Genomic DNA, 13231 nt, shown 5'->3' on the forward strand with positions numbered 1-13231 from the left:
AGAGGCTGTTCAGGTTTGAACATCTCCTATTGTACTTTATACTTTGACAGACTATCATCACAGAACAACCGAATTTGGAAAGTGCTTTAAGACATTTTCTGAAAACCTTCATATAAACAAAATATAAAACATGTTTGGAATTTTAACCATAGGTCAAAAACTTAAAAGCCCTAAACAGGAATGCAAGATCAGAAATAAGGAGACAAAATGATTAGCAGCTGGGTGGCAACACCTCGAAGGCACATTCACAGTGAACTTGGCTGAGGACAAAATTACGTGGAAAAAACGAATGCCTTGATGAGTTTCAACAAGATGGCTAACAATACTGTGTAATTTGTAATGCTTAACATTTTGCCTGTCCAGCTATTTGCTTGATGAGAGAAAGCTGCAGCTGCATCAACTGTTCCAGGTGATCAATCTGTGAAAGAAAAGAAAAATGTTATTCATTATCGCCTCTGGGTTTCAGGTTTGTTGCCAGGTGTTTCTCATTATAAATAATATCAAACCTACTTCTTAAAATGTATTACCTGGGACAAAGAAAAAAAAAGATCAATCTACTTTCCTTTTATATACAAGATACTTTTTTTGAAGTAGATTTTCAACATTTAATGAAGTGATGCTCACTATGGGTCTCCGGAGAGGCAAGGTTTGTGTTTGACCATTCATCAACTCCAAGAGGTATGTATTGTACACTAAAAACAACAGTGAAATATTACAGGAAGATCTTCAAAGATCTTTTCACAGAACGATGAAAACAGCTCTGACCTTAGTCTTCAGGCCCAGACAGCAGCAGCCAGACGCCTCAGGACCTGGGGTTCAAATAGATAGTCACGTCAATGCCAGGCATCAGGTGCAAAGGTTGACATTCACACCCTAATGCAGTAATAACATTTTTGGCCTGTAAAATCCTATTAGAGATCATTCAAAATCAAAATACACATGCTAGGTTAAGCAGGGGCCATTGTCTCCTTTTAGAGAAGAATACATACCATTAGTCTTTGTATTCATTCCGCATAGTGGCTCCATTTGGTCAACAATCCTCTGTACGGCATCCTCTGAAAATAAGGAGAATATTGTCTCAGCACCTTTGCTTGACCTCACCACTTGACTCACAAGTCAGCCTGGATCTTTTCAGCTTCATGCATTTGTCTCATGTGTGGCACAATTTGGGGAATTCATTCAATGTAGCTTAAAGTTTCTGGAGCCAATAACTGAACATTTTGGTCTGATGTCCAGGCTTAAAGTACGGATAGAAATAATATTTCATCAGGGTTTAATTTCAGTACAATTTCCTCATCCTAAAAAAAAAGCAGCCTACACTGGCTTCTTTACAATTTAAAAATAAATTAGCTGTAATTCTAAAACAAAATTTATGGCCAGTAGTGATGGGCGATATGACTATCTTACATGGTCACCAGTTGAGATTTTGTTGCCTTCAAAGGCAGATCATGGACACTGTGATATATTATAATAGTCCTCAATCCACACACTATTTCCAGGCCTAACTCTCACCATACCTGTTCACATTCACTGGTTTCACCGACCTTTTCATCAAAGTCACTACATAACTGTCCTAATAACCTGAAAGCTTCAAACTGTGTCGTTCAAAAAAGCCAAAGGGACCGTCTATGCTGCTTTGAAGTGGCAAATATGACTGGGAATGTTATTACTTCCGACCAAAAGCACCTGAGTGTGCTTCAAGTGGTATTTATGACTTCCAAAGTTGGAAGAATGAACTCGCATGAAGCACTTGAAGGCAGCATCAGATACTGCTAGCAAAGACATTTGAGAGGAGCACTCCATATAAAAAGAATATATCGATACTTTGGTTATATACTAAAGGCTGCAAAGAGAGTACTGACGGTTACTATTTAAGCTGTATTTTCCAATAAACTGCAAAATCAAAAAACATATGATGCATAATGTAAATTGTGACAATATCTGAAAATATTGGGTTATGAGATTTTTTCCATATCGCCCACTCCTAATGGAAACAAATTACATTCATAGTTATAATAATCAATTTCACTGCTTGATGGTTCAATTCAAATTTCCGATCCACAGATGTCCAAGTTCTGACTTGACCAACCATTGACTGAGTCTGCAGAAACTTTATCCTTCTGCTGGGGAGTCCGTGTCAGCCCTTGGGCCATGGCTGGGCCAGTGATGGGTGCCGTCGTACGTTCCAGCCCCTTATGGGTTTCAGTGATCGACTTGGTCTTGGCGAGGACGGCTGCAGCCGTAGCAGTAGCACTAGATGTGCTGTTGTCAGTGTGGTCAGCCTTGAGGGTCGGGGCCGGGCTAGGAAGACTCTTGGCCTGGGCCTGCAGCCCATCCAAGATCATGGCGTTGAGGTGTCCCCCACCCCTCTCTGTGTGCAGGGTGACTGAGAGCAGGTTAGTGAACCCGTCAAAGGTCTGGACGGTGGCCAGGACGCCATCCGACAGCAGGGTTTGAAACAGCTGCAGCACCTCCATTGGCCACACTGCAGGGAAGTGCTCTTTACCTGGGGGGGGTTGGGGAAGTACACGGGTGCATGTTTAATAAAGACAACCAGGAGCAACTACAAGGACAATTTGTAGTCCAGTTTGGATTAGAGAAGATCTGAATAATCCAATTTTAGTGCAAGTAGTCATTTTGTCTGTTTGCAATTATTGCTAACTACAGTCAGGAAAAAATCTGAATGCTATTTTTAAACACTGGTTATCAGGGTAGCAGAGTGTACGAATTCAGGTATGCATGTTGACAAAATCTATTTCGATCATGATTACAACAATGTGCCATTGCTGCTCTGGATTTCGGCCCTTTCTATGGTCCAACATCTCCATTTGGAAATTGATATGTTAATACAAGGATTGCGTTAGATAGCTGTCAGGTTTTTTTTCATAAAACAAAGTTTAAATAAAATACCTAGCAGGAAAAATTCCTTTATTTGAAAAAAAAACAACAAGTTTAAACTAAGGCTTGACTGACCATTACAGATGGGATGAATAAAGGGGCAGTGCCTACTGCCATATGATGCAGATCCCACATCCAAAATCTAGATCCGACATCTAAAATGTGATTCCTAACTGCAGGGCAAAAGCTGCTTTACAGATGTGGTTCTGTGATTTAAATACCAAAAGAAATTATAATGTTCCAGTGAAAAATCATTGTTCTCTCCTGACTAGAACCTTGCTTGTGCTGTATGAAAATCTCATGTGTAAGTCGCTTTGGATAAAAGCTTCTGCCAAATGTGAAATTGTAAATTGTAATGTACTCTTTCACATTAATCCTGTGCATGTTCAAATTTGGTGACATATTGGGATTTTTTGAGCATCTTGCACAGGAAATCCCACCATCTGTGCAAGGGGGGGGGGGGGGGGACAAAAATACTGAACCTGATTTTCTAGCCTTAGCTTTTGAGATCAAAATACATTTTAAATTTGAAAAATGAGCAACAGCCCTTGGGCCTTACCGATGAGGGCACAGCGGGTGATCTGGAAAGGGAGCTGCAGCAGGTACAGGGGGATGGGCAGGATTCTGGAATACGCCACCTTCTCAGTGTTTCCATAGTCAGCGTAGATGACACTGACCTCATTCTCACCGGCCTCCAGGACCACTGCACGGTACCATTTACTATCAGCTGGGAAAACAACGTTCAAATCAGGGTGTCCAAGTTATTGGCATAATTTCAGTTTTTGTATTTTGGCAGCCCTTTGAACAGAAAGTGTTACAATTGCTTAGAATTACAACATTGTACATGGACACTGGTCTACCTTCATGTAGGCCTTGTATGTCATACAATTTCAAGACAAGGAAGGAAGTGTCAAAGCATTGGATTCTCACACCAAACAAGCAGAGAAATGTGTGGTGATGCCTTCACTGCCTTAAAATGTATTTGATCACATACTTGTAATGGCCTACCGATAAAGGCTATGCACCAACTTGTCACCAGACTTATAAATCCAGGTATTAATTTAACCATGATGAAATAGATTTTATTCCACTTATTTGACTAGTACCCACCGTTTCATGTGAAAGCTCCTTTAAAAGACAAGTTCACAACCTTTAGAAGCCCATCTCCTACTGATAATTACCCAAGACTCCTTTCACATCCAAAACTTTTCATGCCCGTGGACTATTGCCTGTGGGAACAAAACCCGCTTCCCTCAAATTCGTATGCAAATCAGACCCTTTTGTTTCTGAAGCTATAGTAAGAATAAGTCCCAGAACCCTTTGAAATAATTCCCATGCAATTTTGGAGGAAATGTGGGCCAGTAACATGCACTTACACAAGAAATGTACGAGAAGAAAACACAGAAGTGAAAACACTTTGGATGCTGTCAATGTCATTAGTGTTCATTAGGATAGGCTTCCAAAAAGCCTTGAACCCACCCTTCAAGGTATGACTCCACCTACACAGCTGCCATTTAAAATCAGTGGGCCTTTACTAGCCTCTGTTCTGAAAGGACCTTCCTTTCTTGGACAGCATGGAAAACTCCATTAAAACCGACCCTGTTGTTAGCTGGGCTGCGGAATGCAAGCCAGGGTCTCCAGTCTGTATACTGTGTTTAAGCAAGAGCCGGTCCTATGCTCGGCTGCATGCACACTGTGTAATTATATCTACTAGCAGACATCAAATTACTGGCTTGGGTCTGCAGGGGCAACGACTGCAGGTGGGGTCCAAAGAAGAAGAGACCAAACATAAAAATGGGTGGGGGGGTGGGGAGAAGAGAGACAGAGACGGAGAGACAGAGACACAGAGAGAGAGAGAGAGAGAGAGAGGGAAAGAGCGAGAAAGAGAGAGAGAGAGACAGAGAGCGGGGGGGGGGGACTTTATTTGTGGATCAGCTGGTCTATCCTCATAGGGACTCTTACCTGTAATCATATTGAGCGATGGGATGCCAGGGAATGAAATCGGCTGTTTGAAGATGGGATTTTCCCCCGCTGACAATGTTTATTAAACTCTGCATGCAATTTCCTCATAAACCATGGCGTGAAAACTAATCCACCTCACAATATATATTTGTGGCAACTCTGGACTCCCACGGTTTTACCTCAGTCTGTTATATACTTGTAGAGGTAGTTATCAAGCTTTCTTTTAGGCAACATCAGTTGTTAGGAATCACATTAATACAGCTGAGCACCCAAAAGATAAAAGACATTTGGGGCCAACATTAAATATGTTAAGTTTTCAAATAATCTAATCTTTACAGAAAGTTATTTTGTCACTCTTCACATCACTAAGTGACATCAGTATTATTGTATTCAGCCTTACCTGCGATTGACCGAGCAACAACATTAAGTATGCATCAAGGCAAATGCACAGAATGTACAAAATATTAGGGACATTTTCCTGATATTCAGTTGCAGCCCTTCTTTAACTCATCTGCTTCTCTTCATCTACATCTCCTCCTTTGTGATTGGTATAGATTTAATAAGGATAATGGCTTTTACCTGGATTCACCTCATTAGTGTACTTCATGGACAGGCCAAGTGTCCCTTCTATTTGTACATTCAGGGTATGTCAGTTAGCCTGACAGGGAAGGAGCAAGCGTGACAAGTGTTGGGGCAGGACTTTACCAACTGAGGGAGCAGGGTGGGACCAACGACACCCTTTACTGCCTCAAGGTGAAAAGTTGCATACTATAACTAACTGGATTGACCATCAGAGCAGTGTGTGTTGCAGTTTGCACAGGTATGTCAATCTGGCAATGTGGCAGAAAGACTATGTGAAATATGAAATATGACAGTGTGACTTTGTACTTGTCCACTGATGAGATATTTAATGAGGGGTGTGTGTTCCTCACAATAGAACTGGGCGCAGCAGGCAGCTCCAGGTGCTGGTCTGCTCTGGACAGGGGAGGAGGAGTAGGAGGCCTGGTTGGCGTTGCAGTAGACAGCCAGCTGCATCATCACATGCTGAAGCTTCTCTACGTCCACTACACAACAACACAGAGCAATCATAAGAGGAAAACATGGGAAACTTATCACTGTTTTGTGTCTTTTTGAGAGAGACAGAGATTTAAGTGAGTGTTCTGACCCTGGCTGGGATTTAGGACATAGAAGAGGGAAGGACTAGTGACAGCTGCAATGCAAGGCTGGAAGGTCTCGTTGCGAGGCAGCTCCGCTGTCTTCCATTCCACTGGGAAGGAAGCTGCTGAAATAGAATTACAACAAACCATTCAAATCAGGCTTCTGGTACAACTGGGCACAGGGAAATTATCACTCGTCACTCACCAACCCATGAGTCTCATCTTGAAGACTTCTACTCTCTAGTTTACCTGCTGATGGTGTTGCCACATTCGGCTCCTCAACTGGTACGTCCTTGGCGCTGGCTCCTGTCTGATTAGAGGCTGGCACCTGCTCCTTTTCCATCGTTCTCTCTGGGTTTTTAGCGGGAGAGACAATGCTGTCATGGCTCTCTTTGGGAGCGGCAGCAGGGGGCTGCTCGGTCCCTCCGGGAAATTTGGCCAGGTGCTCAGTGATGAGGGCAGCTGCCACACTTTGCCCGTTGTTCTCCAGCTCCACACCGTAGCCCTCCTCAGTGACGGAGAGGACGCGTGCAGAGAGCTGCTGGCCATCCACCAGAGTCTGGAACCACAGCAGGGCTTCACTGCTCCACTCTGAACCCCGGGGCTCCACACCTGAATTCAAACATATACACACACACACACACACACACACACACACACTGTACTGTTTGGGTTTCCAGGTTAACATTTTCAGTTGGTGGAACCAGCAGATGTTGAAGATGAGTGATACGTTTTTGGGTGTGAACAACCTAGTCTAGATTCCCATGGTCCCCATCTTTCTGTCTCATCATGTTTCTCTTTCTCTTAGTCTCCTCAGACACTAAGGAGAAGATGTTTCACATTTGAATCTTCTCACACGCTACCTGTGAGCCAGCAGCGGATGGCCTGGAAGGGAAGTGTCAGGAGTCGGGGTGTGATGGCTCTAAGGAGGCTCTTTTCCACCTGGATACTGTAGCCGTAGTCCACAAAGTAGACTGCCGCCTGGTCCTCAAACAGCCCCTTCACCATAGCCCGATACCATGACCCATCACCTGCGGAGCAGAGGAGCACAAGGTGGGCAACAAGATCCACAAAGACAAAGAGAAAATGGTCATATCTGGTCAAGTGGTCCATCACTCAATCAAGGACATTATAAAACGATGAAGATAATTTCATGTGTCAACTGAAAATGTGTTCAACTAACATTGCAATAACAGATGCTTGGTTTATGAGATTTCAGCTCATATATTTAGGAGAACTTGTCTAGTTTGTATAGCATTCCCAAGTATGACCAATAAATAACTTGGTGTGTCTTGGAATTTGCCATCTTGCCAAAGTGCGCTGTGGTACTAAAAAAGTACAAAAAATGTATGAGATGTGTTACATGTTCAAAACCAGATTAATGTACCAAACCATAATGAAAAGGACTCATGTTTGACGGCCTGCCATTGTTTGGTGTGCTCTGATTTGGTAATCTCAAGCAGTGGGTCAGTAGGTAGTCTCACCAGGGAACATGGCACAGCAGGGTTCTCCCACTTTGGGGTTGAATGGTGGGGCATCTGCCTTGCAGTGCTGCTCCAGTTCAGCCCCCAGCTCCACCAACATCTGATCCTCTGATAGACAGACACAAGCATGCACGCACACACACAGTTATGCATGAGAAATAGCATCAAGGCAGCACTATTAAAACTGTTATTATTAGGTGTTATGTAGACATCTAGATCAACTGATAAGATCCTTGCTACAGCAAAACAGCTTACACACTAATGTTTCCAGGTTTCCAAGTTACTTGAGTCAGTCAAGGAGAGCAGAGTGGAGGTGGTAGCAGTGGGGAAAATAATTAAAATAAATGAAAAGTCAAAGTGTCATTTGATCATGTTAAAATTATCTATACATTACATAACAAAACTTCTAGGACTGCACTTGATAAGATTACAAAGCTAGTCAGTCAGTGGAACCAAAAAATAGAATAAAGAACCTGATCCAACATTGTAATATTAGGACAAGTACTCATACTGGTACTGAAGAGTAGCTAATATTCAACTTAAAATTCATACTATTCATACTACTGCCAACAATACCTGGTGTCTCTAGGCTGAGGGCATAACTGTACCTTTAGGATTTTGGATGCGGCAGTAAAACTCTCCAGGATTCTCCACAACGCTGGCCAGCAGCGCCACTGTCTGGCCGTCACAGGGAAGCTCAGTACAAGACCACACCAGGGCCTCACTTACTTGTCCAGACACTGCAGAGGACATTTCAACACACAAAAATGCATTTCATACAGGTCTAATCATCTGCTCACAAAGAAATGGACAACTTGGACTATGTGCTTCATTATTTAGCAGTTTCAGGGGCGGAAACTAATTATTAGTTATTGGAATGATGACTTAATTATGAATCTATGAGCAAAAAAATCTCAGTCAAAAGCAGTGGCTAAGACAGCTGTATAAACATGATTTACAATATATATGAATGCCAGAAATGATGGACGGGGATCAATGAAGTATCACAATATATATATATTTTGTTTTAACATTGTACTCTCCTGTTCCCAACTAATTTCCACAAAATCCTTAAATTACAAAGAGATTTACTTCTGATGCTTCCTAAGAAGAAACTCAATTTGTCAAGTTGTAAACTAAAAGAACTGAGAGGCCTGTTTACCCTGTGGTTCTCCGGCAGCAGCTGCCTGCTCAGCCTGTTGGTTGCTGTCAGTGCCAGGCGTAGCGTAACCGGCAGAGAGCAGCAGCTCGGCCACATTTGCCTGAGGGTCACTGGCTTCATCGATCATGGCCACCAAAGCCTTGTCCTCACGCCCTCCCAGGATCTCCACGCGCAAAATGCGGTTGGAAACCCTCCGCTGCAGGGCCAGCAGGCACTCCTCTGACCAGGTTTCCCCAACTGGCTGCAAACCTGGAAAGGGCCCCAAGGAGGGGACAGGGGGGAAATGACTGTGAGCGTGTGTGAGACAGAGAGTGTATGAGTGTGTTTGAGACAACGAACACAGCAAGTTTGTATTTCAGTGCCACATCCCAATTCACAAATAGGGTTGCAAAATTCCGGGAATTTTCAAAGTTGGAAACTTTCCATGGGAATTAACAGGAATTTATGGGAATTAACGGGAATTTATGGGAATAAACGGGAATAAACCAGGAATTTACTAAATTGAAGGTATGCTCTTAATAGGGAACTTAAATATAGTCGGGGAAAATATATTTTAGCATAATCCTGACTAAAACAACCAGATATCATGCAAGTACAGTTGAATATCTATGCTATTCCTCAATCACATGCACACATAGCACACTGCTTACTGCAGGGCTATTGAGACCACGCCCCCTACATGCACTGTGCATTCCTCCATCACATGCATAGATGATTTCTAGAATCCTGGACCACACTTTTGAGCCCAGAGCACAAGACTATTGAAGCCACACATTTGAGCCTGTGGACTGCACAAAGTGAAGTAAGTTTTGATGATATTATGTGGTAATATATTTAACAAATTTGATGTATTACTAATGTTTAACTTACAAATATCACATATAAATGTATTCATACAGTAGATAGCTAGCTGATAAGTTAGATGCCAAATAAGCTATAGCTAGCATAGCCTCATAGATGGTAAATGAATTTATCTTATCAAGATGCTAGCTACTTCAAATCTGATGCTGTTTTTTTCTGCCTCCTGCAAGATGTTTATCAATTGTGAAATATTTTGAAGATCATTCCAGTTGTTTAGCTAGGCTAACTATTTATATGTTCATGCCATTGCATTAGTATTCTTACTGTTGTTATCTTCTTTTACAGAAAAATGCCACGTGTGCCATCCGATGTGTGGAGACATTTCACACAAGCTAATGTTCAAGGAAAGTCTTGTATATGTGTAAATATTGTGAAAAGACATATGTGAAGAATGCCACAAAAATGCAGCAGCATATTGCAAAGTGCAACAAATTTCCTCAAGGCTCAAAACATGCAGCAGACAGGAGTTCCACTCCAGGGGAAAATGAATCTGCATCAGCTGCATCAGAGTCAGATACCCTCTCATCAGCTCCTGGTCCCTCTGGCATCAGAGGATTCTTTTTTTTTTTTAAAGATTTATTTTTGGCATTTTATGCTTTTATTTGAGAGATATAGTGAGAGAGAGACAGGAAGGTATGGGAGAGAGAGCGAGGGGAGGACATGCAGCAAAGGACCACGGGTCGGATTCAAACCCGGGTCGCTGCGGGAAGGCCTGAGCCAAATGGTACGCACCCTACTCGGTGAGCCACCAGGGCGCCCCTCAGAGGATTCTTTGATATTATGGATGAACATTGCAAGAGAAATGCAGATGAGTGTTTCGCTTGTGCAGTCTATGCAACTGGCTCACCCCTGATGCTGCCATCCAATGTGTACTGGAAGAGGTTTTTGAATGTTCTCCAGCCAGCATACACCCCCCCAACCAGACATGCGCTATCTACTCATTTGCTGGATGAAGAGTTCAACAGAGTGCAAACAAAGGTCAAGCAAACCATTGACAAAGCAGACTGTATTTCAGTCATCTCTGATGGATGGTCACATATCCGGGGACAAGGAATTATCAACTACATTGTCACCACTCCTCAACCTGTATTCTACAAGAGTGTAGACACAAAGGACACTGATCAAAATAGCTGAAAGTGGTCATCAATGACCTTGGACCAGAGAAGGTTTTTGCACTTGTGACTGACAATGCAGCAAACATGAAGGTTGCCTGGGCACACGTGGAGGAGACCTTCCCTCATCTAACAACCATTGGCTGTGCTGCCCATACTCTCAATCTTCTCCTCAAAGACATCATGGCACTGAAGACAATGGACACTCTATGCAAGAGAGCGAAGCAAGTTGTGAAGTATGTGAAGGGCAAACAAGTGGCTTCAGCAACTTATCTGTCAAAGCAAAAGGAAAAAAAACAAGAGTACCACACTGAAGCTCCCCAGCATCACACGATGGGGTGGCGTTGTCATCATGTATGACAGTCTTCTGGATGGAAAGGAGTCCCTGCAAGAGATGGCCATATCCCAGACTGCAGGCATCGAAAGTGACATCAAGAAAGTCATGTTAGATGATGTGTTCTGGGAAAGAGTGTCTAGCAGTCTGGGAATCCTCAAACCAATTGCAGCAGCAATAGCCAAGATAGAGGGTGATGGTGCCATCTTATCAGATGTCCAGTGTCTTTTTGCAGACCTCAAAGAAGACATCCAGACAGTCCTGCCCACTTCCCTACTATTTAAAGCAGAGGAAACTGCTGTTGTCAAGTTGTTAGAAAAGCGCCGGGAGTTCTGCATGAAGCCGTTGCATGCAGCAGCGTACATGCTGGACCCAAAATATGATAGGGGGTTACTCTCTGGCGAAGAGATAAACAGTGCCTACATGGTTATTACAGCCATGTCAGACCACCTGGGCCTTGATAAAGGCAAAGTACTTGGCAGTTTGGCCAAGTACAGAACCAAGCAAGGCCTTTGGGAAGGGGATGGAATCTGGCAGTCATGCCAGCATATATCTGCAGCCACCTGGTGGAAGGGACTTTGTGGATCTGAGGCCCTTGCACCTATAGCCTCCATCATACTCCAGATCCCACCATCATCAGCCGTCTCAGAGCGAAACTGGTCCCTGTTCGGGAACACACACACAAAGGTGCGCAACAGGCTCACAAATGTGAGAGTGGAAAAATTGGTTGGTATTCGGGCTAACTTAAGGCTCTTTGAGCCTGACACAGAGCCATCCTCAACAAGGCTGGACAGTGACACTGAAGAGGAAGAGTCAGAGTTGGATGTTGAGGAAGTGGACATGGAGGATGTTGATGAGACCCAGGAAGAGCCCACTGCCTGAAAGGGTTTAGCAAAAATGCAGAGGCTAGGCTTGAGAAGCTTGAGGGAAGATGCTTTTTTATTTGCATGTTGAATGGGACTTTTTTGGAGAGAGAGGGGCTCTTTTCATTTAACATTTTGAATGGGACTTTGTTGGGATTTTTGGATGGGGGGTGCATTTTTGTTAATTTTTGAATGGGTTGGGTCGGGGGGATGAGCAATATTTAACTCAACATTCATGTTTTTGTTCTTCAATGAAAGAATTGATTGTTCAATAAAATATTTAACACTTGATAAAGTTCTACTTACAAATAAATCTGTTTTAATTGTATTATTTTGGATGGATGTCTGCTTATAACAAAACAAATATTTATGCTTGGATATGATACCTTTCCATTAAATTACCCTCAATTCCCAGTTAATTCCCATAAATTCCCATAATTCCCATGGAAAGTTTCCAATTTGGAATATTTCCAAAATTCCCCAGCTTAACTTCCCATGGAAATTGACCAGAAACTTTACGGAAATTTACCGGAAATTTTCCACCCCTTTGCAACCCTATTCACAAATCATGGCCCTTTATTAAAGACACTCTGGAAGACTAAACAGCATTAAGATGGCGTGAGGGTGTTTTAGCGCCTTCAGACAAGGTACACCTCCAGATTCCCAGTTTGCAAAGTCACTAATTGTAGCATTTTCTCAAACACATTGCTCATCAAAAAAAAAAGTAGTAACAATTGCCATTACAATCTGTAGCCCCAATGGTCTCATAAAGGGAGACTCAAATGTAAAGGTCAAGACATTTTCCACCCTCTGAGAGTATCAAGTCATTTTTAAGAAACTTAGCCAGGAGGAGTTTAAAGCAGATACAGTAATGCAAGGAAACCTAAAGGTGACTTTCAGGAGACAACTATACTACTGTTCAATACAACCTCTAACCATTCAAAGGACTTGGACAGTGGGGATATTACCTGCTAGCGCACACGGGATAGTCTGCATGGGCACGGCCAGCAGTGGGCCGCTGAGGGGCCGCAGGCGACTGAGCTCCACCTCCTCAGAGTTGCCAAAATCAATGTAGCCGATACAAACGCGTTCCTCGGATGAATAGGCCAGCACTTTAGCCCTGTACCACTGGTTGTCCTCTGGAAGAAATACACAGGTCAGCCTAGATTCATAAAGCAGGTCTGCTGTAAGCCTCTAAAAGGTACTTTTAAATCTAATTTCCTCTAATATGCTACAGTACTTACAAAGCTGCTCAAAGCAATAGTTGGCTAGTCTTTGTTGCTAGGGAATTCATCCACTAGAATTGGTTGATGATATTTCTAGTAGTCAAAATAAAACTAGGCAAACATTAATTTAACTATTGCAAACAATCTTTGTGTGGGTAGTTATATTAGATCA

At 42.8% G+C, this 13231-nt stretch overlaps 1 protein-coding gene across 1 annotated transcript; it reads right to left on the minus strand.

Annotated features, from left to right (window-relative positions):
* Nucleotides 1-343: 343 nt before the first annotated feature.
* On the minus strand, nt 344-12972 carry tdrd1 (tudor domain containing 1; the record flags this gene model as incomplete). The annotated part of the gene is made up of 13 exons (XM_071527844.1): nt 344-418; nt 766-809; nt 990-1055; nt 2090-2506; nt 3458-3625; nt 5793-5924; nt 6026-6142; nt 6267-6629; nt 6881-7048; nt 7502-7609; nt 8110-8241; nt 8664-8912; nt 12802-12972. Coding segments are annotated over 13 exons (2210 nt in total), but the record flags the coding sequence as incomplete, so codon positions are not given.
* Between the last annotated feature and the right edge of the window lie 259 nt (nt 12973-13231).

Source organism: Centroberyx affinis, unplaced genomic scaffold, assembly GCF_046629955.1.
Source record: "Centroberyx affinis isolate AG114_WGS23_722 - 3 ecotype Tasmania unplaced genomic scaffold, CSIRO-AGI_Caff_v1 ptg001581l_1, whole genome shotgun sequence".
Classification (NCBI taxonomy): Eukaryota; Metazoa; Chordata; class Actinopteri; order Beryciformes; family Berycidae; genus Centroberyx; species Centroberyx affinis.